We start from the raw sequence: 21,589 nt of genomic DNA on the forward strand, positions 1-21,589 counted from the left end.
CCCTTGTTCGCTAGGTCTGATGTCCCAACGCTGTGCAAAGGGCCACAGCGTTTGCTAGGTCAGGATGCACAGGAGCGTGCTGGATCTGCTGGCCCAGCCCTGTGCACGGGGACCCCCCCGCGGCTGAGGGGCAGCAGCTGGCGGCAGGGCCGGCGCGGGCGGCCGCCGAGCCCCGGTGCCGGCGGTGCGGTGCGGTGCGGCGCGGTGCGGTGCGGGGCCGGGCCGGGCCGCCGCCACCTCCTCGGGGCGGCGCGTGCCTCCGGCGGTCCCGGGGGGGCGGATGCTGGCGGCTCCGTCGTCCCGCTGCGGTTCCTGTGCAAGTTCGCAGCGGAGGGGCTTTCACAGCTTCTCTCTCGCGCTCTTTTTTTTTTCCCTTCCCAATCTGGCCAACTTTTTTTTTTTTTTTTTTTTTTTGCAAAAGCCACGCCGTGGAAAGACGGGGTGGTGGAGGAGGGAGAAACCCCTCCCCCTTCCCCTCCCCCGTGGCTCCTTGCTCGGAAAAGCAACACTTGGGGGGTTTCCTCCTCTCCTCTCCCCTGCGCTCCGCTCCCAGGAGCCGCAGCCGCCCCGCGGCCCGAGGAGGGCCCGGCGGGCGCCCCGCGCCGCCCCCGGTAAGCCGCGCCTCGGCCCCTCGGTGACTTTCGGGGCCGGGGGGGATGCGCGGCGCGGCGCGGCGGCGCCCGGCGGCAGCGCGAGGCCGCCTCGGTTTCACTTCGGGGCGGGAGAGCGGCGGCAGCGGCCCGGCGGGGGCAGGGCCGGCCAGCGCCGCTGTCGCCCCGGCACTGAGCGCTCGCTCGCACCCGCGGCAGCGCCGCCCGCCCGCAGCCCCTTCGCCTGCTGTCGGGAGGCCGGAGGAGGGTAGGTCTTGCTGCGCTAACGGAAAACCGCCTGTTTTTGGGGAGGGGGGCGTTGTTTCTCCGTGTGTGTTTTTTTTTTTTCCTTGGGGCAGGAGTTGGGGGTTGCCTTCCCCTGGTGGCTTGGCTCTGTCGGGAATTGGGGCTGTCGCTGGCTCTAGGAGAGGGGAGCGTGATGCGGTTTGGGGTGCCTCTCCCGCTGGGGGCTTGGGGAGGATTTGGGGTGCAGGCAGCAGACGGGAGCCGTGCGGCAAGCGCGGGCAGCGGCAGGGTGCTGGGAGCGGCCGTGGGGCAGGTCCCCCCTCAAGGTGTTCTCCACACCGTCAGGGCGCAAAGATGCTTATTTTGAAGTGAAACCTGCGAATTATGTAATCTCTCAGACGGGTCTGCAGGAAAGCAGCCTGGCAGACCCGGGGAGCGGTAACTTCGTCTTCACACCGCTTCTTTCGCTCACCTAACGTAAGACGCTGGAGGAGCGCTACACAGCGTGTTCACTTTAATGTTAGCTTTTAGTTCTCGAAAGCGAGTTCCCCACCAGAAAGGGAGGTGTTACAGGGAAACAGGGTAACCTTGAACCAAGGCTGTCCCCGGTGCTGGTGGAGTTGGAGGCAGAGTAGCTCGCCGACTTCTCATATCTGACAGAGGCAGAGTGCAGCCTTACCCCGGCCTTTTCTGCAAATATCAGTGCTGTGTGCCCATGAAAAGCATCACAGCTAAAGGTTAGCGCTAAGACCTTGTCCTTTGTGCAGTCTGAGTCATGGTACTTGCAGCCATACAGAATCATCTACTCACTTTTTCCCCACCAACACACGCTTTTACTGAGAATTTTGGAATCGTTATTACCTAAAAACCTCAGCTTCTGTTTTTCTTTGGATTTTTTTTTTAATTTAATTTAATTTAGTTTAGTTTAAATGTGTGTTCCTCTCTGTTCCATAAAAGTTTGGAAACAGGACTTGAATGAACCCTGGAGGTAACGGAGAAGAGCCCAAGAATGTTAAATTAATATCCTGGGCTTTTTTTGTTTGCTGGTTTTCTATATGGAAGAAGGAGGGGGATGTGGCTTGTCCATTGTTTTGGAAAATTTAGGGTAAGGAGTAGTGTTAGCAAACTACTATTTGGGGATTACATGGTCCAGGCAGTACAATTTGCTAGTTCTCCTCCGTGTAGCACGGAGAGAACTTGAAAAGAAAATCCAGTCACATGTTGACCATGCTCAATTCTGTAAAATGGGGTGGGATCAGAAATAACTGCAGTTTCCTGATGTTTCATTCTCTGGCGCCTGTGCCCTTAAGAGGGTACGCAGACATATCTGCTTTCTCCAAACAATTGTGACTGCAGTTTAGCCGCTGGGAACATCAAATAGCCCATTCAGTGGCAGCGGGGCTATGGTCATGTGCTTAAAATTATGCACATGCACAGAAGTTTGTGGGACTGAGGCTCTATTATCACATACTGTTGGTCTTGGTTGAATCAAGTTACGACGAGATGTGGCCAGTCATTGCGGATGAAGCCAAGCTTTCTTTCTGCGTTTGTGAGTGATTTTCCTGGCTATGCGACTCCAAACGTAGCTTTAGAAATCGTTGTCCCCTCCAGAGTGGAAGGCTCTCGGGCGCAAATCCATAGAAGTATTTAGATATCAGCCTCCTACACAGGTTCCCATCTTCTCCTGAACGAAACTTGGATCCGGGCCATGGTTATTTTTGTGCTACTTGTCATTGTGCAGTATGTTATATGTCCTTCAATAACCTGGCTCATTTACCACTTACTTAAATGTAGTGGTGTCAAGAGGCAGCACAAGGCTTTGGTTTAAGATTGTGCTGGCAGCCGCAGATAAAGCTCCAGCAATTTGCTGGCACGCAGGAGCCCATACTGTGTTGGGGTCCTGAAAAGCAGACATAAAGGAACAACGAGGAAAGGCTGCGCTTGTGCAGCTCGTCACAGGTTCATGTCTCTGCCTCTGTAATGCCTGTTTGGAGAGGGCCAAATTCAGTTTCCACATGAGAGCTTCCAATGTGCCGCCGGTGCCTCTTATCCGTAATCCAACTGGAATTCCTGTGAAGTCGGTGGTCCGTTTGCGCAAGGATAGACTGTGAGTTGCCTGGTGTAAATTCTTCGTTACTGTCATTAATACTGTGGTTACATTGCTGAGAAACAAAGGAGAAAATGTTGACACAGAGTTGCCTTTTAAGTTTTGTTTCCTTCCTTGCTTCTCTTTCTCTCCATCCCCACTGGAGTTTCCTTCTTTCTTTCGTCCAAGTCCTTCCTTGCAATTCCTCACAGCTGTCTTCTCCCCGCAGCCGTCTGCCCTACCAAATGCAGCCTTTTTTTTTTTTTTTTTCTTTCCTGGTTTCTCCTGCCATGCTCCTACCTCAGTTTGGTCAGCAATAAATAGATAGTGCTTGTACTTAAATATAACATCATTAGAGTCGGGTTGACACTGTGGTTAGATTAATAAAAGCTCTGAGGAGGCCGCGTTTTCCTGAGCCATTTTTCGGGGTCGTTGCAGAATTCGGCTAGTTGTGCTTGCCGAAAGCTTGCAAGCCAGGGGAGGTGGACACCTGTAGCTTTTCATTTAGGTGAGAATGTGGATGGTACAAGAGCTGAGTATGCCAAATCGGGTTGATATCTTTTTATAATAAAGAGTAAAGGTACTAAATATTCAATGTGCATGTTGTTAGGCAGCAACACATGTTTACTTAGAAGAGCGCAACTGAATGTTAGATTACTTTGATCCATGACTGCGTGTAACTAGAGGTGGAAGCTGAAGACAGGCATGGTATCAACTCGCCCCCTTCTATGCTATGAGTGTTCTTCATTGCTGCCTGGTCTCCTGTTTTGCCTTTGTGCACGTCCTACAGTCTTCTGCCTCAATAAGGTGACTCTGAGCTGACCGTTTTGCTGAATTCAGTCTCAGACCCTTAAAAAGAGAGAGGAGGAAAAAAAAAAAAAGTGCGGCAGTGTTTGGTGCAGCAGGTTTTGGTGACTTTGTGTTAATGAGTGGTCAAAATGAGTCAGGTAAAATTCATTTCCCCCCTGGCCAAGTACAAGATTTCAAGCTAAGATTTAGCAGTGAGAGGTGTAGAAAGTCCTAAATGTTAACTGCTGTGGCTCTCAGGCTGTCTTCAGTAGTTCTGTAATAATATAACAATATTAATTCAGTTTTTGTAAAATTGCTAAATACTGGTTTCTGTGTTGCCTTTGGAGACTTTAGAGCTGCCCTCTTATTTTCGTCCTCTTCAGGGGAGAAATGAAAAGGCCTGTGTGCACTTCACAGGAAATGAATGTCTGATACAAGCTTGCAGACTGCACATTTCCAAGAACTGCTCTCAAGGTATTTTGATAATGCACATTCTCGCTGTCTTCTCCCTTCCTGCTCCCCGTGCACTTTTTGTGCTTCAGCTTGCTTGCAAACACATGTGAAGTATCAGGGAAAGAAGCAAAGTGGGCCAATATTAAGTTTGCAAATAGACCGCTTTAACTTTACATGGACTCTTTTGGAGCTGTTGCTGGCAAAATTGGGTTAAGCTGGCAGGATTCAGCTGCCTTTGTCTAAGCAGAGAGTTTTTGTTGTTTTCTTGCCCCTGCAAACTTTGAAGAAAAATTTTGACTTCAGATTCTGACTTGTGCAGCAATTTTTTTGTTTGTGATTCTGCAGCTCAGAAACAGCTTGTTACTACTTTCTTACTTCCTGGGCAGCAAAGTTTACATGGAAACTTACCCCCAGGCTGTTAGGGAAGAAAATAAGAGTGATTATTTACAGTTGAAAAATGTCAAAGATCTCGGCTCCTCTTCCTGCAGTCTGACCCACGTGGCTGGATTTCTGTGCGCAACACCTTGCTAAAGCACGGGGAGGTTCTGCGCAGATTTGCTTGTGACGGCAGAATTGCGGTGATGTGCGTATATGCCTGTGTGAGTGGTCTGATTATACTTTTTGACAGACTGGCAATGTTATTCTGCCTCCATATTTCAGTTCTCTTTTGTTTTCTGATGAGAGATTTTGGGACATGGAGGCAAGGAAGCTGGAGCTAGAGAAACAGTCTCCAAGTCCCACCGCTGGAAATTATGTTCATCTTCCAAGGCCCAGCTAAGTGACATGATGGACAAAGAGCCACAATCAAGGGAAAAGCGCGACAGAGGGAACGTCTTTCTCTAACCTCACTGGCACAGCCATTTCAGGTTTGGAGCTGGTTTAGCAGTGAGCAACAAAATTTTAGAGTGTGTACCAGTATTCGAGTGATTGCGTGCCAGTAGTCAAGTGAGCACATACAAACAAGAGGTACTATACTTTTTATCTATATAAAAATGAGGGAAAATGGGCTAAAATGCTTTAACTATTGCTATCAAGCTGCTCTGCAGCAGCTCCTTAGTTAACAGTTGATTCCTTGTAGTGACTTTGTAAACTCTTATTTACTCCTTTAGCTTTCCATGATGACTAAAGGATGTTCATGCCTTTTGCTGGGCTACGCTGCAGCTATATGTAAAGCTGGAATGGTTAAGAAGTGGCTTTAAAAGGTGATGCTAAAAACCCTTTTGCTGCTGGATTCCCCTACTTACAGACTGTCAAAGCATTTCAGTCAAAGAGCTCAATTAAACTAGGGCATAATCTAATGAACAAAAAAGCTTCAGTTGCAAAAAAGAAATCGGTTGGGGAAAAAAGGCCTTGTAGTTTGGTATAGCGAGTTAAACTTTATAGAAGTCTTCCTAGAGCAGTGGGTACTTTATAGAGACCAAGCAGAGAAGTTTGAGAAAGAAGAGAAATGAGAATCCTCAGATCAGCGCTCTCACTTTCCCCAGTACCATTTAGTGTGTGTCTGATTGCAGAAGTTGTTCCTTTTATGAGTCTTAAAATTAGTTACTTTTCAATCTCAGTTACCTTTGAACTTCCTTTCTTAGTTTTATGAAAGACCATAAAAAGAACAGCCTGGTTATATTATATGTTTCTTTGCATACCCTTATAACTATCCGCCTTGTAAGCTAAAGCGTGGAGTTTCTCCAGTCTGTCTGAAAACTTTCACATGACTTCTCATCACCCATCTTTAGGCCTCTCCCCTTCGTTTCATCTGTCTGCCTTTACTTAAGGCGCCTGGAACGGAACAGATTATTTCAGCTGGTGACATTGCTGTTAGATTCCCACCCATCCATTTTGCATCCTCCCGCTTGTATTTCCTTCTTGCTTTTTAATGATGGCCTTTGCGATCCGAGCTGACGCCTTTCTGAATGAGCCCTCAGCAGTTCTAGTCAGCTCGTTCCGGCGTTGATCCAGTAAATTCATAGCTCTTTAAAATACAGAACCAGTTTGTTTTTCCTCCTACAAATCCATATGCATTTGCATTTATCTGGGACAGTCTTGCCCGATCTCCTGCTGCGTGCCAGCTTGCCTGATTTTGAGTGACCTCTGGCTTCTGCGGCCATCGCTGAGGTGTTTTTGTCCCGTGCTCTGGTCGCCCGGGCAGGGTGAAGGAGGGGGCTCGCCTGCTCTTCCAGGTGGCTGCCTAGGTTTAAGTAACGTGAGGCCTTGAAGCTACTTGCTGGGGTGCAGGGTTAAATTGCCAGTGTTCAAATATCACGGGCAACGGCAGGTTGCGGCCTGGGAAGAAGACAGATATCTAGAAAGTGACCTGGCTCCAGCAGGGTCTTTGCATGGGCAGGAGGAAGGGAGCAACTCGCACTTGAGCTCGGGGCAGCTTTGGGCTCCTTTTACACCCACTGATCGGTCGTGCGGCTGAGGAGGGCAAAGCGAGCCACTGGCCACTGCGCCCCTTTCCCTTCGGGAGCGGACGCTCGAGGAGAGGAGCAGAAGCAGCATGGAGGGTCCTTCCTTCCCTGCGCCGCCAGTCCTCAGAGAGCGACGGCTCTCCGGCTCCTCTCCCTGCCAGCAGCCTGGGACGAGGGTCCTGCTGCGGTGCCACGGCCCTAGGGAAAGGGGTATAAAGAAGCGGAGGAGGCTGACGGGGGCCCATGTAGATGTGGAGGGCAGAGCTGGTGGTGATGGGACGGGTAGGCACAGTTGGGAAGGCAGCAGAGAGGAGGTGTTCAGGTGAGGAGCTGGTGACGTGCCTGTTTCCTCGGGACACCCTTCCTGCAGGCCGCTGTGATGCTGAGGAGCGACTGCTTCTCGTCTGTCTGTCCACTTTGCAGATCCGGCACGGCTGGTTCCTTACCTCGTGCCCCCTGCCTCGCTTCTTGGCCGGCTTCTGGCAGGGAGGCTTTGGGGAAGCACGAGGCACGTCCCGTCCGTGGCTGCTCCTCCAGATCCCGTCGTCCTGATGAGGAGCTCGGTCTGGGCATCGCCTCTCCCCCCGCGGTCAGGTGGCCTCGGGCTGCAGCCATGCTCCTGTGTCGCAGCACGGCTTTAAAAAAGGCTCTTTGTGGCCCTTGCAGCCCCCTGGCCCTGGGCAGTAGCAGATGATTTGACTGAGAGAGTGCCTCTCTTTGCACCTCAGCCAACCGTCTTCCAATTCCTTCAGAAACGCTGGGTATAGACCACTGTGTCCCGCTGACTTTTTGTTCTTTAATTTCAGTTTTCCCCTCCTCTTGTGATACACCAGCATTCCCCCCACCCAGGTCTTCAAGTTAAATGGCATTAAATATTAGGGAATCTCCTCAGCGTCCTGTGCAAGAAAATAATCTGCTCGCCAGTAATTACTTAGCTTCTCTGCAGTATCCTTGTCCCCACTTGCTGGTAACCCAGTGAACTAAATAATTCCCCCAGAGGTTTTCAGTTTTTGATAAACAAAACAAACACCAGAAAACAAATGGCATTTTCAGTTTATCTTAGCTACCTGCTGTCCCAATTTCATGACAGCCATCCTAATGTAAATTTGCTCCCTACTGTCAGTAATTCATATTCCTTTATATTGGCTCCGCCAGCGTTAGCTTTTCATCTTCTGAAGGATTATGGAGAGTGTAGAAAGATTTGGGCAAGTCTATGGTTTTGTTGTGTTTTTGTACAGCGCCTCTGATCCGTGGCGGAGACCCTTGCAGGCATCACACCTGCAACTGCGCTTGCTGCATGAGCTGCGGCGTCCCCGAGCCCGGCCGCTTAGCGGTCTCCCCTCTCTGCTCCCTTGGTTGTTGGAGGTCTGCATGTTCTGTCACTTTAAGGTTTCCTAAATAACCTCTAATGACTGTGAATTTGTTTTTCACTTTTGACTTTCAGGACTAGTTTCTGTATTTTGTGTGTTGGAAATCCCCCATTATAAAACTTAAGTGTTGTGGTGCGTTTGTGCTTTGTGACCCTCGCCCCCTTCCTCCGCGGATACAATGATTGATGCTGCTTAATGGCCCGCGGCGTCTCCGAAAACCAGCCCTTCTGGAGAGCAGAGGGAGGATCTCCTCTGCGCCTGTATGCTCTGGCTTGTGTTGGTTAAACTGCCTGGGACTTTTCTGTAAGGGCTTTTCCTGCAGATGCTGTTCATTTCTTGGACTTAGCTTCTTCCTTGAATTCCTTTCCTGCTAAACGTGATGCTTTTGACGGGGAGGTCAGTCATCGCGGGGACGGCCGGCAGCGGCTTAGGAAGGCTGGCGTGGAGAAAAAAAGCACCTGCGTCGCTGGTGTGGGGACGGCGCGAGTCGGGGAGGCGGAGGAGCCGTCCCGGCGGCTGGCGGCAGAGCTGACGGACAGAAAGCGAGGCCGCGGGGAGGGCGCCGCTCGTTTTTGCTTGCGAGAAGGGGACGGGACGGGACGGCGGGGCAGGGAGGGTGCGTGCCCCGGCAGCGCGCCGGGCTGCCCCTTCGCGTCCCACCGCTGCCCTGCCGTTTGCAGGGATTGTTGGCCAGAAAGGTCAGCAGCAGCTCCTCCTGAGCCTTGGCAGGGCAGCCTAAGTTGCTGCTTTGAAACTTGGTGGTAACCTGTACGGATTTCCCTTCGGCTTTTTTTGTTTTTCGTCGCTTCTCCCCGTTTATGGGGAGAACACAAATTCAGGCTCTGGAGCCAGAATTCGATAGTCCGACAGAAGCTTCCTTTTACTTGCTATAAAACAAACTATAGTTACTTGCAGCTCCTGCTATAGTCGCTTGTAGCTGCTACTGCCCAGCAGCCTGCAAGTTCAGGGAAGCAATGTGGCTTCTCTGTCGCTCTGCAGTGGCGGGGTGACGGTTTCCCCCCGGCTAGTCCTATGAGGAACAAGCTGCTTAACGTGGAAATAATTGTTCTGAACTTGGCAGAGTATTTTAAAGGTGTGATGAAGCGATCCTGAAAATGGGATCTGTCTTCCAGCTCTATCGGTTAGTCCAGTCAAAGCAGTTCTCTCTCCCTCTAAACCACCACCTTTATTTTTATTTTTATTTTGTTTAAACGTGTTATGCAGAAACCAAACACGCTCGCAGACTTGCCTGCCTTGAAGAGTACCGGGAACGCACCAGACTATCCTGTGGGTCCTTTCGTTGGGTAAAGGACCTTTTAGCCTGTATCGGCAAAGCGTCACGTTAAAGCAGAAAGCGCATGTATGGCGAGAAAACGCAAAGCTGAAATGTCGCATCCCTGGAAAGGTGAGGTACCGGTGGGTTTTGAGAGGAGCCCTCCAACCCCAAGGTGGTGAGAAGAGCTCGAGGAGGACAGGCCTTTTGCAAGAGCTGTAGAAACTGGTTCCCTGAGCTCACGGGGCGGCTCTGCTGCACAGCTGTAGTACCTGGAAACGGCAGACGTCAGCCTGTGCGCGCTGCCTCAAACTTGCAGCGTTTTTATTTATTTATTTTTTTAATATCGCATCCTTGCTGAGTGCTGCTCGGGTAGGGAAGCGCGCAGCTTTGCTTTGGGGCGTGCGTGTGTTTTTTCCTTCCCCCCCCGCCATGTTCCCTCACATGTCAGACACAACGGCAGCCTCGCATCCAACTCTATTTATAGCGTAACAGATAGAGGGGAGCGCGACGTCTCCCCGGCCTGCTCTTGCGCTGGAGCAGTTGGCCGCGAGGAAGGCTGCCGCTCTCGGCCCAGCTGCGCCGCATTCCTCGGCTAACCGCAGCTCCCGCCGCCGCCGCCGCGCGCGCTCGCCTGCGCGGCTCCTGCCCCGGCCCTGCCCCCTCCGCCGGGGCCGGGGCAGAGGACCGGCGGGCTCGCCGCGTGCCCTGGCCGGCGGCGCCATCGAAAGCGGCGCCCGCCCGTGGCAGGCGGCCGCGAGGAGGAGCGGGCCGGCCCGCCGGTAAAACGCGGCGCGCGGCGCTTGCCGGGGTTTCTCATCCAGCCCCGCGCTTGAGCTTTGCTTTGAAGCATCCTCCGTAGCCACAAATCAGTAGGCAGCGCATTTCTGTGGGATGCGGACGTGCAAGCAGGAGCCGTCTGCTCAGGCTCCGCTGCCTGCGACGGGGACCCTGCTGCGAGGGCTGGCAGGGTACCTCCGGGAAAGCTTTTCCGAATTATCCCAGCTTCTCTCTAACTGCTTGGAAACCGTGGGACTTATAACGGGAAGGTACCGAAGCCGAACGGCGTGGCTAGCGTAGCCGTGGGCTAGAAACGCGGCTCACGGGGCGCGCGCCCAGCCCGGGGCTGGCTGGGAGCGGCGCAGGGTAGCGATGTTGAGTGATGGAGCCTAGGTGTAAAGGAAGCTTTAAAGGGACTGTCTCCGAAAGGCATGCAAGAGGCTGGGTTTGTTTTTCCTGCTTGCTGATGGACCCACTGACAGATATGTGATTGCCCAAGTGGTGCTCTGCTGCTCCATCAGGTCAGCAGATTTCATATGCCATCTGCAGGGTGCCAAAGAAAAGGGTCCCGAGAGCTGCGGGAAGCAGGGCAGAGGAGCTCGTGTGGGAACTGGCCAGGGCCCTCTTTGGATAATTCGGCAGCGAATGGTTGTGTGTGCTCTTTCCGATAAGATGCTCTAAACGTTAGGCCTAGCAGTCGGCACAAGTTTGGATTTGCTATTCAGAATCCTAAATCTTATTCCTGTTGCATCATCTCTTAACATTTGGTTTTTGTGGTTCAGCTTCTAAAAGATGATGGCAACTTTAAGCTCTTTGCATTCATCCTTAGGGCACCTGCGAGCTGTTTGGAAGTTACTTAAGTCACAGCATCGGAAGTAGCATTAATAATAGTAAAACGTGTCATTTGTCTCTGTTGTTATCTGAAGTGCTGTATACATGGTTCTCCAATAACATAGGCCAAGGAGACTGAGACAGACAACCTGTCCCTGGAGTGGTTGCATTTTAGGTCTGCATTATGGCAAACTGATGGGCTTAGTCACCAGTTTGATGGACCTCTCTTTCTTTTCAAAGGAAGGACCTACTCTTAAGTGAAGCCTTGCAAAGCCTAGGAAATGCTGCATCGAAGCTCTTGAATTGGGACCAGTTCCAGGCGTGATGTCCAGAACCTCATCCTTATGGATAGTAAATTTAAAGAGGTAAGCTCTTTCAAGTGTCCTAAAACAAAAGTGCACGAACAAATCAGACCTGAGTACAAGCTATTGTTGAACATGCCAGATTTATCAAGCCCCAGGGTGCAGAGCTGGCTTGGCTGACACTACAGATTGTATACAGTCACCCAGTTGACTAGAGTTGTCTTCTTATATGGAATGCTCTGCTTTGCTTGGATAGCGAATAGGGAGGCAAACAAAATGCCCTGTGTCAAGAGCACTTACTTTGAAAAGCACTTGAACTTGTAGTAAATCAGAAGGTCCAGGGAAACTTGTCCAGCCTTTTAATTAGTGGGACACTGGCTTTTTGCAGTATGTTGCTCTGGCTATAAATGCTGTTCTTGCTGTCTTGCAGCAGGGAGGTAGTAATGTGTTTGGGCGTGAGGGTTTTTTTGGCTTTTTAGGGGGAAAAAAAGCAAATCTTGGTGTGGTAAATTGGAAGCAGAACTAATTACACATATGTATTTCGGTGCGCCCTTGGTCTGGCTTATTTCTAATCCAAAGAGTCTCCTTTTTCCTGGTTTGAAATGGGAGGCCATGTACACATGGTAGCTGTTGACCCGTTAAGAGTGAACCTGTGAAGGTAATATCAGAAAGTACTTCTAGAGGACCAACTAACCCTGCACTGCAGGCCAGGCAGTCATCTGTTGGAAATGGGTCACTGAAGCTAAACAAATTCATGCTGTCTGAGGATATGACCCATATGGAGATTTCAAACCAAGTGAACAAATTGTGAGGGTGCTATTTTTGCATTTGCTTTGAATTTGAAATGATGACACAGTCTCAGTTCTTACTCAGTCAGACTTCTAGTAGCAGTGGATTTTTCTTAAAGGACTTGGGAGAATGACTCAAGCTTGAAAACTGGGACAAACCGTTGTTTTTTTTTTTTTTTTTGTCAAATGGCATCTGCAGCCTTAAACAAATTATCTATTTGTTGTTTTTAAAACTAGTCTGGAAATGAAAGACAGCTGCCTGCTTCTGTTTTTCTGTTTGAATTTGTTTCCCGACCAAGACCTGTGAGACTGGCAAAATTTCAGTTTGGACCCACGAGAAGTTGCTGTTTGGGAGGAGTGGCTGCTGGTGGGAGCAAGGCTCCTTCTCAGTCCTGTCGGCTCTTTAGCTGCAGCCTCGGAGGTAGTTAACAGTAGTACAACCTTCTTTTTCTGTAGTAACTAAAGTTACAGGGCTCTGTAGCTTCCTCACCCAACAGAGAGGAAGAGGAAAGGGATAGATGCTGCAGAGATGCTGCAGCTTCTTGTGGTGCCTACAGTGTTGAGTTTTGCGTGGTGATAGATTGCTCTAATCACTGCACGTGTCGACTGTGTTTACTTGCGTTCTGCTCACTAAATCAGCCTCCCCTAAGATTTATTCTGACTTGCTGAACTGTCTGAGCAGCTCTCTCAACTGCTGCGTCTTTTTTTTTTAATGGAAAAAAAAAAAACAACTTGATTAACTCCTTCCTACCCCTCCTACCTTTTTGTAAGAGTGGAATTTCCCTCCCACAGTGACACGTAGCTAAAGGGCAGGATAGAGGATGGTAACAGCTTGGTAGCCTGCAAATCACAGGATGAGGAACTGAGGATATTCAGCCCTGGAAAGGCTTCCCAGGGTGCTCTTGGACAAAGATGTTTATGGCTCCATGTGTGGAGAAGTGCCTGACGGTTGCATTACTGATATGACTGCAACTAAATTACTGCGACTACTGTGAGAGACAACAGGGGAGAAAGGGCAGTTGTAGACAAGGCTTTGCTGGATGGATGTCTCCTTTCCAAAACCGCTATGCCAGCTGGGCCTATCTTTTGTATAGGAGCCCTAGGAGAGAGATGGACTGAGCTGGCTGTGGAGGCTGAATTGCTTTATGCCCCCTGGCAGCGTGTGCCTAGGCAGGGCGAAGGGTGCTGGGCAGGGAGGCGCGAGGGAAAGAAGCTTGGCCCCGTCGCTGCACGTCCTCTCCCCACGCGCGCGCCGCGCTGTGCGCAGCTGGCCCGAATACCGACAGCAGTGCGAGGCTTTGGAGTAGCCGTGAACGATGTGAGCCTAGCTAGCCGGGCTGTATAGCGAGAAAAAAGCTTTTCCCGCTGGAGTAAGCCCTCCTCTGCGGGTCCCTGCGCGTTCCCTGGGGGTGCCGCGTGCCCCCTACGAGCCCTGGCGCCCCTCCGCTGCGGGCCGCACGTCGGCCGTCTGTGCCGCTCGAAGCGGGGCTTCGCTGTCAGCGTGTGTGACTGGCTTAATGGAGTATGTCAAGGGACTGAGGGCAGGGTTTGGCGGTGAGCTATTGCCTTGTCAGGCCTGGGGAAGTGGTATGTAACAGCTCGGCTTCTCGCATAGACTGAGCCTCTGGCTTGGGACTGTGGTTTTGACATTTATGTGTGCATGTGTGTGTGTACACACACACACACACACACACACACACACACACAGGCAGAATATATACTTTTTTTTAATAATTGAAAAAACTCGGACGGATGGCTGATGGCAACACTGGGCGCAGGAATCTGCGTTGCTAAATGCAGAGAGCCTGGTTATAACAGCAGGCGCAGACCGGGTAGGGCAAGAGCGGGGTTGTGACAGGGTTGGGAGAGGGCAGGATCCTCTGCTGGTGGCGGGGAGCCCGTGGCTCAGAGCTGTACCCCAGGGCGCAGAGAGCCCAGGGCAGAAACCGGAGTTAAGGGCCTGAGTAGGATCGTTCTTCGCGCGGCCGCAGAGGCCGGTGTCCGTATAAGCAGTCTAATCCACCGCAATCCTTGCACTGCTGATGACGAAACGTTTCTTGAAGGGGGCCCAGTCTGAGACCTCCTGGCCCGGGAGTGTCCTGGGACGAGGCAGTGGTCCCTGGGGTTTGGTGGGAAAGATTCACTCCCATCTTCTGTTTCTTCTAAGTCACATTGTCCTTTAGTCAGAGGGAAGGATGGGCAGCCACGGGAAGTCCTTTGCACCTTTCGCTGAATGATAAAGATACTTTCCTGCCATAGGAGGTTTTTCCCTTCTAATCTGTGGTCTTGTTTCTGCTTACCAGTCTCAAGGCCGCTCTGAAACCTCCCCAAACATCCAGTAGAGGGAAATTGCAAATACCGAGATCTGCTAGTTTGAAACGAGCCTGCTGAAGGCTGTGCTGAGGAGCCCTGGCTGGGAAGCATACAAACCCAGGAGATGCAGAGCTCTAACATTGCACTGGCGGGGGGAGCCAGCTGGAACCATTCCTGCACATATTTCCCCTGTCATTCCTACAGCTGTGGGTTTGTGACCTACAGTAACTCCCCTGTACCGTCTGTGGTACCCTCGCAGCTGTTTTTCCTCCCTGTGAAGAGTCTTGGCTTGCCCAGTTAGATGAACATAAAGGTTTTGCCTCGCTTTCCTTCTGTCCTGCAGGCTGGATGCACAGGGGGAAGCATGGTAAAGACAGCACCTTTCCAGGATCCATGGGCTCTTTGAGAGATGATCAGAGGGAGGCCAGAGGACCTACAGAACACGCGCGCAACTGTTTCTCGTCCGCAAAGGCAGCATCGGAGCATCCTCCCCAGCCCCGCGCCATCCCTGCTCGCTTCCAGATGTTTCGCAGCTGCGAGTGGGAGGTACTGGAGCGATCCCTCAATATCCTTCAGGCCAGCGACTTCTACTGGGGCCCCTTGTCAGTGGGGGAGGCTCACGCCAAGCTCCAGCGGGAGCCCGTTGGCACCTACCTGGTACGGGACAGCTCTCAGGGGAACTACCTGTTCAGCCTGAGCGTGCGGATGCCGACGGGGCCCGTCAGCCTTCGGATCTCTTTCCAGGAGGGCTATTTCCGCCTGAAGAACTGGTTTTCAGACTGCGTAGTCCGGCTCCTGGAGCTGGTGGTGGCGGGGACCCGCAACAACCCCTTGCACTTTGATGAGATGGGGGGGACGCCCCTGGTGTTCTCCGAGCCCCTGTGCCGGAGCCAGGAACTGTGCCGCCAGCGCCTGCCCGGGGGCTGTCGGAGCCTGCCCGCCGCGACGGGGCAAGGAGCAGGCTCCTCCGGGATGCGCCCGAGGGAGGAGGTGGCTTCTCCCTCCGATGGGAGAGGAGGCTCGGAGCGGAGCGTCGTCCCCAGCCCCTCTCCTGCCCAGGCTGGGAGATGATGCGGCGCACACAGGAGACGAAAGGAGGTGCCTGTTTCATGGGTATGCTGGTGGGACGCATGACACTCCGGTGGGATTGGACTGGTCACTTGGAGAGGAAGGGGAGGGCAAGGGGAGCAAGTCTTGAACCCACTGACTGCGAGAGCCGTGTCCTTGTATGTGCGCAGTGTATGTGGCCTCTCCCTGAGATGCCTGGAGTAAAGCCAAAGCTGAAGAGCAGAGACCCCCCTCCCCCAGTCCTGCTCTTTACTCCGGTTGTGACTCATAAGCTTGAGGACAGGGTGAGCTGCCTGTTCTCCTGGGCCAGCCCTGTCTCCTCCTCTGTCCCAAAGTGCCTAAGTTAGTTTTCTCTAAAAATCTGCCTTTGTGAAGTGGTCCGGCTGAGTCCGGTCCCTGAGCAGCGCTGCCTGGGCATTGTTGGACATAGCCCCCGTGCTGACCATGTATCCAGGTAGCCGTGTCCGAGTGAAGAAATGCTCCACTCCTTGCAGCGTAAATGCATTACCTGTCACTTCAAAGATCAACATTTGCACTGAAATAAAACCGCTGCAGCCATGTACAATGTGTGCAGTTTCACTGGCTTCTGCATTGCTTTTTGGAGCAGATTTTTGGGAGTGCAGATGAGTTACCTTATACTAAGGGCATTGTATTCCTGCTAAGGGATTCCCGGCTCGGAGAGCCAGGTCCGCTCTGGGCGGGTGCACACAGATGGGAGTACAGCGCCCTTTCTTATGCTCATCTGATAGTATGCTGCTGCCCCCTATAGAACATAAAGGGATGTTCTTGGGGTTTTGTTTCTGCTCCCCAAAAGGCAAGAATTTTTGTATAAGCCTTTTAAAATTTAATAAACATGGTTTTTATACTTATTTTTAAAAGTCAATGAATACATGAGAAAATGATTTCATTCCCTTGCCCTGTTGGAAACACTTAATGCACTTATTTAGTGCAGAGACGCGGTAATCAAACTGAAACTGAACAATTGAATTTCTTATAAAGACCAAAAGCAGTACATAAATGAATGGTCTTAGCTAGGAACAATAAGCTTAATTCATCATTTATAGTGTAATAAACTCTTTAAAGAGTTTTGTAAGCATAAGACGCTTCCTAAAAATTTAGAGGTGGGATTTTTCAAAAGTATTTTTAGTACCTTAAAAATAGTACTGGCAGTTTGAAAGAAACACTGGTAATCCACGATCCTGCTGCACAGAGTTAAGCAGTGACACACCGTAGCCAGTGAGGCTGAGTACAGATGAGAGGAACAGAGTGGGGTTAAGCAGGGCTGAGAAAAACCTTCGCGTTATGGTTCATCTCAGTGGTGCAAGCGGGTATGATGTCTTTGTAACGAGTGACTGAAAACAGCTCATGTGAAAAAAGTTCAGCGTGTTCAGATGCTGGAAAATTTGACCCATGAATCAGATCCAAACCGTTTCCTGGGAGAACAGAGAAGCCTGCTCCCATCGCTGGGTCATCATGCATCCAAAGCCAAGCGGGCAGTCTGCTGAGCTCGCGCTGACTTTCCCCTTCAGAGCTACAAGGAAGGGAAAAAAAAAAAAAAGCCGCATGCAGAGAGACATTCCTGCTAAATTCAGTGGCAGATATTCACTGTCTCAGCCTCAGGTATCTTTTCTGAGGAACCGAAGTGTGTGGTTAGTGAAGAGAGAGATACAGGGTATGATTCATCGTAGGAGCTTAGCTTAGACACTCTGAATTATTCTCTAGGGGCCTCTGTCGCTCTGCTGACGGGAAGGTGCCTGGCCTCGTGTCTCGGGGCACTGGCTTCTGAACCGAGCTGGTTAAACGAGTGCAGGAGCCGTGGCTGTCTCCTCCCGGCTGCCTGCTCCCTCGCTGGCTCGCGGAGGGCAGGGGCAGCTTGCTAACGCTGCAGCTGCTGCAGTTTTCAGCCCAGAGCGAAGGCATAAGCTGGGAATTGTTCTCCGTAGCAGGTCCGTGCCATGGCAGCTGAGGCATGGGTATGGTGTTGCTTGCCGTGGGAGCAGTAACCTCTGGCAGGGCCAGGGCGAAAAGCTCATTACCAGCGGGTAACTGCATACGTTAGCATAGCTGGGTCTGTTGGAGGTATTAAATTGGAGCCCTTGGACACCTGAATCAGGCTCTGATGCCCTGCGTGAGGGGCAGGGTGCCCTGTGTTACTCCATGCAGCATCGCTCAGGGGGGTGTCTTGGGATTGGTGCAACCCCAGAGAATAACCATATGCATCCCCTGTTCAGGAAAACCCCCTCCCTCAGGGTTTTTAGCATTTCCAGCTCCTGAAGCATCCCTGTTGAAATACTACAACCCAAGGCCCTGGGGTCTTGGCAGACAGCAAGCTGACTGTGATCCTGCGGTGTGCCCTGACAGCAAAGGCCAGCAGCATTCTGGGCCATATTAATAGGAGCATAGCCAGCAGATGAGAGACGTGATTATCTCCCCGTACTTGGCACTCATTAGACCCCATCTAGAATATTACATCCAGTTTTGCCCCCCCCCCCCCCCCCCCAGTACAAGAAAAATGCAATAAACTGGAGTGAGGTCAGCAGAGGGCCACCAAGGTGCTCAGGGGACCAGAGCACCTGCCCTGTGAGGACAGGCTGGGGGACCAGGACTTGTTCAGCCTGGAGGGGACAAGGCTTCAGGGGGACCTAAGAGCAGCCCCAGTACCCTTGAGGAGGCCAACAAGGAGCCGGGCTCTTCACAGCAGCGCACGGTGGGAGGACAAGGCACAACGGGCGTACGATGAAACAAGAGAAGTCCAAACTGGCTGTAAGGAGACACTTTTTCCCCATGAAGACAGTTCAGTAGTGGGGCAGGCTGCCAGAGAGGTCATGCAGGGGAAAGCCCCGAGCAACCTGGTCAAGTCTCATAGCTGGGAATGGGCTAATTTCTTTCACGATTATAACCGAGCGCAGGAATGCTTCTATTTTATGGCAGCGGTTATAACTCGCTGAGGGAAGAGCTTTCGAACTGGATTGCTCTGACCTGGCTATGAACCGCTCTCGTTTGGCCTGAAACGAGTATCGCGGGTTGTACGGCCGAGGGCTGCGGAAGCGCTCCGTTTGTGGGCAGGATTGTGCTTTAGGGAAAAAAAAAGAAAAAATCATGCTAAGAGGGGGGAGGAAGCCATTGGGATTTTAATAAAATCTGCTTCGTTTTGTTCTTTTTTTTTTTTTAATTGCACAGCAAGTGCTTGTCTCTGTCTTACAAGTCAGTCAATTCCATGCAGGGCTGTAGCGAATCAATTTGAGATCTGTGGATGAAACGCAATGAGTGACTGCCAAGTATTGTTTTATTATGAAAGTTTAAGGCACATTATGAGTGACTCTCCGCATTACTCCAGAGGCGAGGTCACTTTTCAGATCAGGATTGGTGCAAGCAAAGAAACCAATTTGAGAAGGAGAATGTGAACAGCGATTTGGATGTGGCAGACGTTGCAGAGAATAGTGCCTCATTTTCTGGTTGGACTTTGGAAAAGGAATTTTAAAAAACTTACTGAGAAAAAGTACAAACGTACAAGTTTACTTCTGAGGGGTGACTTCAATCTAAGGTCTGCTGCTGCTATCAATGAGTGCGAGATGTTCACTTTAAACGCCCTGACTCTGAATTAAGCCCTCTTCCATGTAGGAGCAGGTCCTAGTGGCCTGTATCCAAACGTTTCTTTTGGTGGCTCCTAAAGGGACTTATAAAAAAATTACAAACTTCCTCAGAACCTCTTGAGCACCATTGAGGGACTAGGGGAAAATTGTTTGCATTTTTATACGTTATGTTATACATTTCTCCAGCTGACTCATTTCAGTGTGTCGAGGAAACTTATACAGGCTTGCAGATGGTTTTTTTCAACTGTTCTTCCTAACAGCCGAAGTTGGAAAGTTTAGTCCTCGTGAGAGAGGCTTCCTCTCTCGGGCTGCGAAGGGCTTGGATTTCAGCCCCAACACGGCACAGGCATCCAGCGGGAAACTGTTCTTAACCTGCTCCCAAATAGCTGTCCTTTAGCAGTGCTCTGGAGACTCACAGGTTAATTTCCCAAAATCCTCCGCTGAAACTTAATAAGTTAATAGCTTCCATATGTACCCATGTGTGTACACAGGAGGGGCCCCACAGCCAGCAGCTCTTGTAATAATACATGATTACCTCTGACATAAGGGTCTGTATTCCATTACGGATCTGCCTCAGTGGATCAAAATTCCCTGAAAAAAAAACGCAAGTTTGTGCAAACACATTTCAAAAATTTCCTTAACATTTAGGCACGCTCAACATTTGGAGCTGAGCTCCTCCTATGCGGGCAAGCTTCACAGCAAAACCTGTGTCCACACAGCAGTGTCTCAAGCTTTGGACTCCTACCCTGATGTCCCTCCCAAAATCCCGCTTCGCATCGTTATCCTTTTAACGCGCTAAAAATCTTAATCCACGGTTAGTGGAACGTGAGGGTTTGTCTAATTGAGTTCACTTTGCACCAATTCCTTAGATGTTTGGCCTCATTAGAGTTGTTATAATTGTGTGCAGCGGAGCTCTCTGTTTGCGCTGTGCCATTGCCTGGTGCAAAAGCAGAGCAGGGTTGTTAAGGACGGCAGTCAAAGAGAAAGCAGGTGTCACCGGGAAAGGGAGACGCGGCAGAGCCGCTCTGTGACTCGTGCTTCCTCCCCGCAGAGCCGTCTGGGTCTCGGCACGCTCTCCGCTACCCTGTGATCTCAGCTGGGGCTGACAGAGCTGCAGGTTTTGAGGCAGGCAAAGCAGAGTACTTCCAAACGGTTCCCGTGTAAGGGCTGACTCAATAGACTGAGACTCTCCAGCCGGGAAAAGAGACGGCTGAGGTCTCTGTGACAGAGGTCTGGGAAGCCTGAGTGGCGCGGAGTAGGTGACTGGCTGACTGAGTCCGTTTTCACACAAGCACAAGGAGGCATCCAATGAAATACTCGCGTGCCAGACCCAAAACCAACAAAAGGAGATATTTCTTCACGTAACATATAGCTGAGCTATTTACAGTCCCTGCCGCAGGCCGTGGGAGATGCTAACATTTCTGTGGGTACAAGAACTGACAAGTTAATGGTGGGAAAGGCTCCACCTCTGGGGTAGGACGTGCTTAGCCAGGAAACAGGGGAGAGGTGGTGTCCAGACGTGACTTGGAGCTCTTCGCCTCGGCGGGCACAACTCCATTACGGCAGGAGTGCGGAAACACCTTGAATAGCATGAAGCGTAAAACAGGGAAATTTACTCAGCTTCTCAGCAGCAGCTACCCGTGGTGAACTCCAGGTGTGCGTCTAGCTCCTGGTATCCGTGCTGGGTCACCTCGAGATAGCTGGGGCAGCTGCACATTGCAGTGCAGACCACGTACCGCGCGCTACTGCGTGCTCCAGCGCTGCTTCGATTCCAGACTCTGCGGTAGCAGCCCTTGGCCGCTTCCTCCCAGCTTTTATGAGCAGAAAAATAGGGATATCAGTCTGATTCCTGGAGGCAAGCACCAGCGCAGGCTAAGGAGAAAAACCTCTTTGTCCAGAAGGAGTGAAAGAGTCTGACTTGCCAGCTGAGGCCATCAGCTGAGGCCAGCATCAGCCCGAGGAGACAGCCGGAGCGGCACTGCCCAGCCATGCCGGTCGTGGGGGGGGGTTGAGCCCAACTACCCTCACCTCAGAAGGGATCTGCACAGCTTCAAAAAGCTGAAGAAAGAGGAAGAGGAAAATGCTACACATCAGTGGCAGCCTCCTAGGTCTGCATTTGATTCCTCCCAGCCAGAGCAAATGACAACATGTGTATTCTTTTAAAGGAGGATTTTTTGGGCTCCTGTGCTACCTGCCTTTCCAAGATACCACTTTCGGTGCCTAGATCTTTGAGCTGGTCCCTGATGCCATTGAAATCAGTGACCAGGCTGTTGTTCCCTTTGGAAGATTTGGGATTAGGCCCACCCTTTTGTCAGGCTGATGTGAGCGAATGTGGGTTTTCCACAATAAATTTAATCAAAACAAACCATGCTCCCACTGGTTTGAGCAACAAATCATGCTGGGGGAATTGCTGGCATTCGGCATGATTAGCCCAAGCGTAGATGCCTTCGAGCTCGTAAACAATAGCCTGAAGGATTGGAGAGGATCACAAACAAAGCACTTACAGACAAGACAGCGTTTCCAAAAGCGACTTGAGAGCTTATGTCCATTGGGGGTTTGTCTTTCAAAAATAAAACAGAAGTAAACAAATTGACAAAGATGGCTCTGAAGGCTCTAAGTGAATGAAAGCAAGGAAATTGGGTGTAATATTTCAAAAAGGAAAAAGGAAGTTGGGGAAAAACTTAAGGCAGGACTAACAGTTC

The 21,589-nt window shown here is 51.1% G+C and overlaps 1 protein-coding gene across 1 annotated transcript; it reads left to right on the forward strand.

The window, feature by feature from the left end:
• Positions 1–742: 742 nt before the first annotated feature.
• On the forward strand, positions 743–21,082 carry LOC104137919 (suppressor of cytokine signaling 1). The gene is given in 7 exon segments (XM_068940423.1): positions 743–858; positions 4,095–4,185; positions 4,653–5,130; positions 9,164–9,344; positions 11,064–11,188; positions 14,570–14,729; positions 14,732–21,082. Coding segments are annotated over 2 exon segments (660 nt in total). The 5' UTR covers positions 743–858; positions 4,095–4,185; positions 4,653–5,130; positions 9,164–9,344; positions 11,064–11,188; positions 14,570–14,635; the 3' UTR covers positions 15,298–21,082.
• The last annotated feature ends 507 nt before the right edge of the window (positions 21,083–21,589 follow it).

The sequence above is a fragment of the Struthio camelus genome, chromosome 1 (genome assembly GCF_040807025.1).
Source record: "Struthio camelus isolate bStrCam1 chromosome 1, bStrCam1.hap1, whole genome shotgun sequence".
Lineage (NCBI taxonomy): Eukaryota > Metazoa > Chordata > Aves > Struthioniformes > Struthionidae > Struthio > Struthio camelus.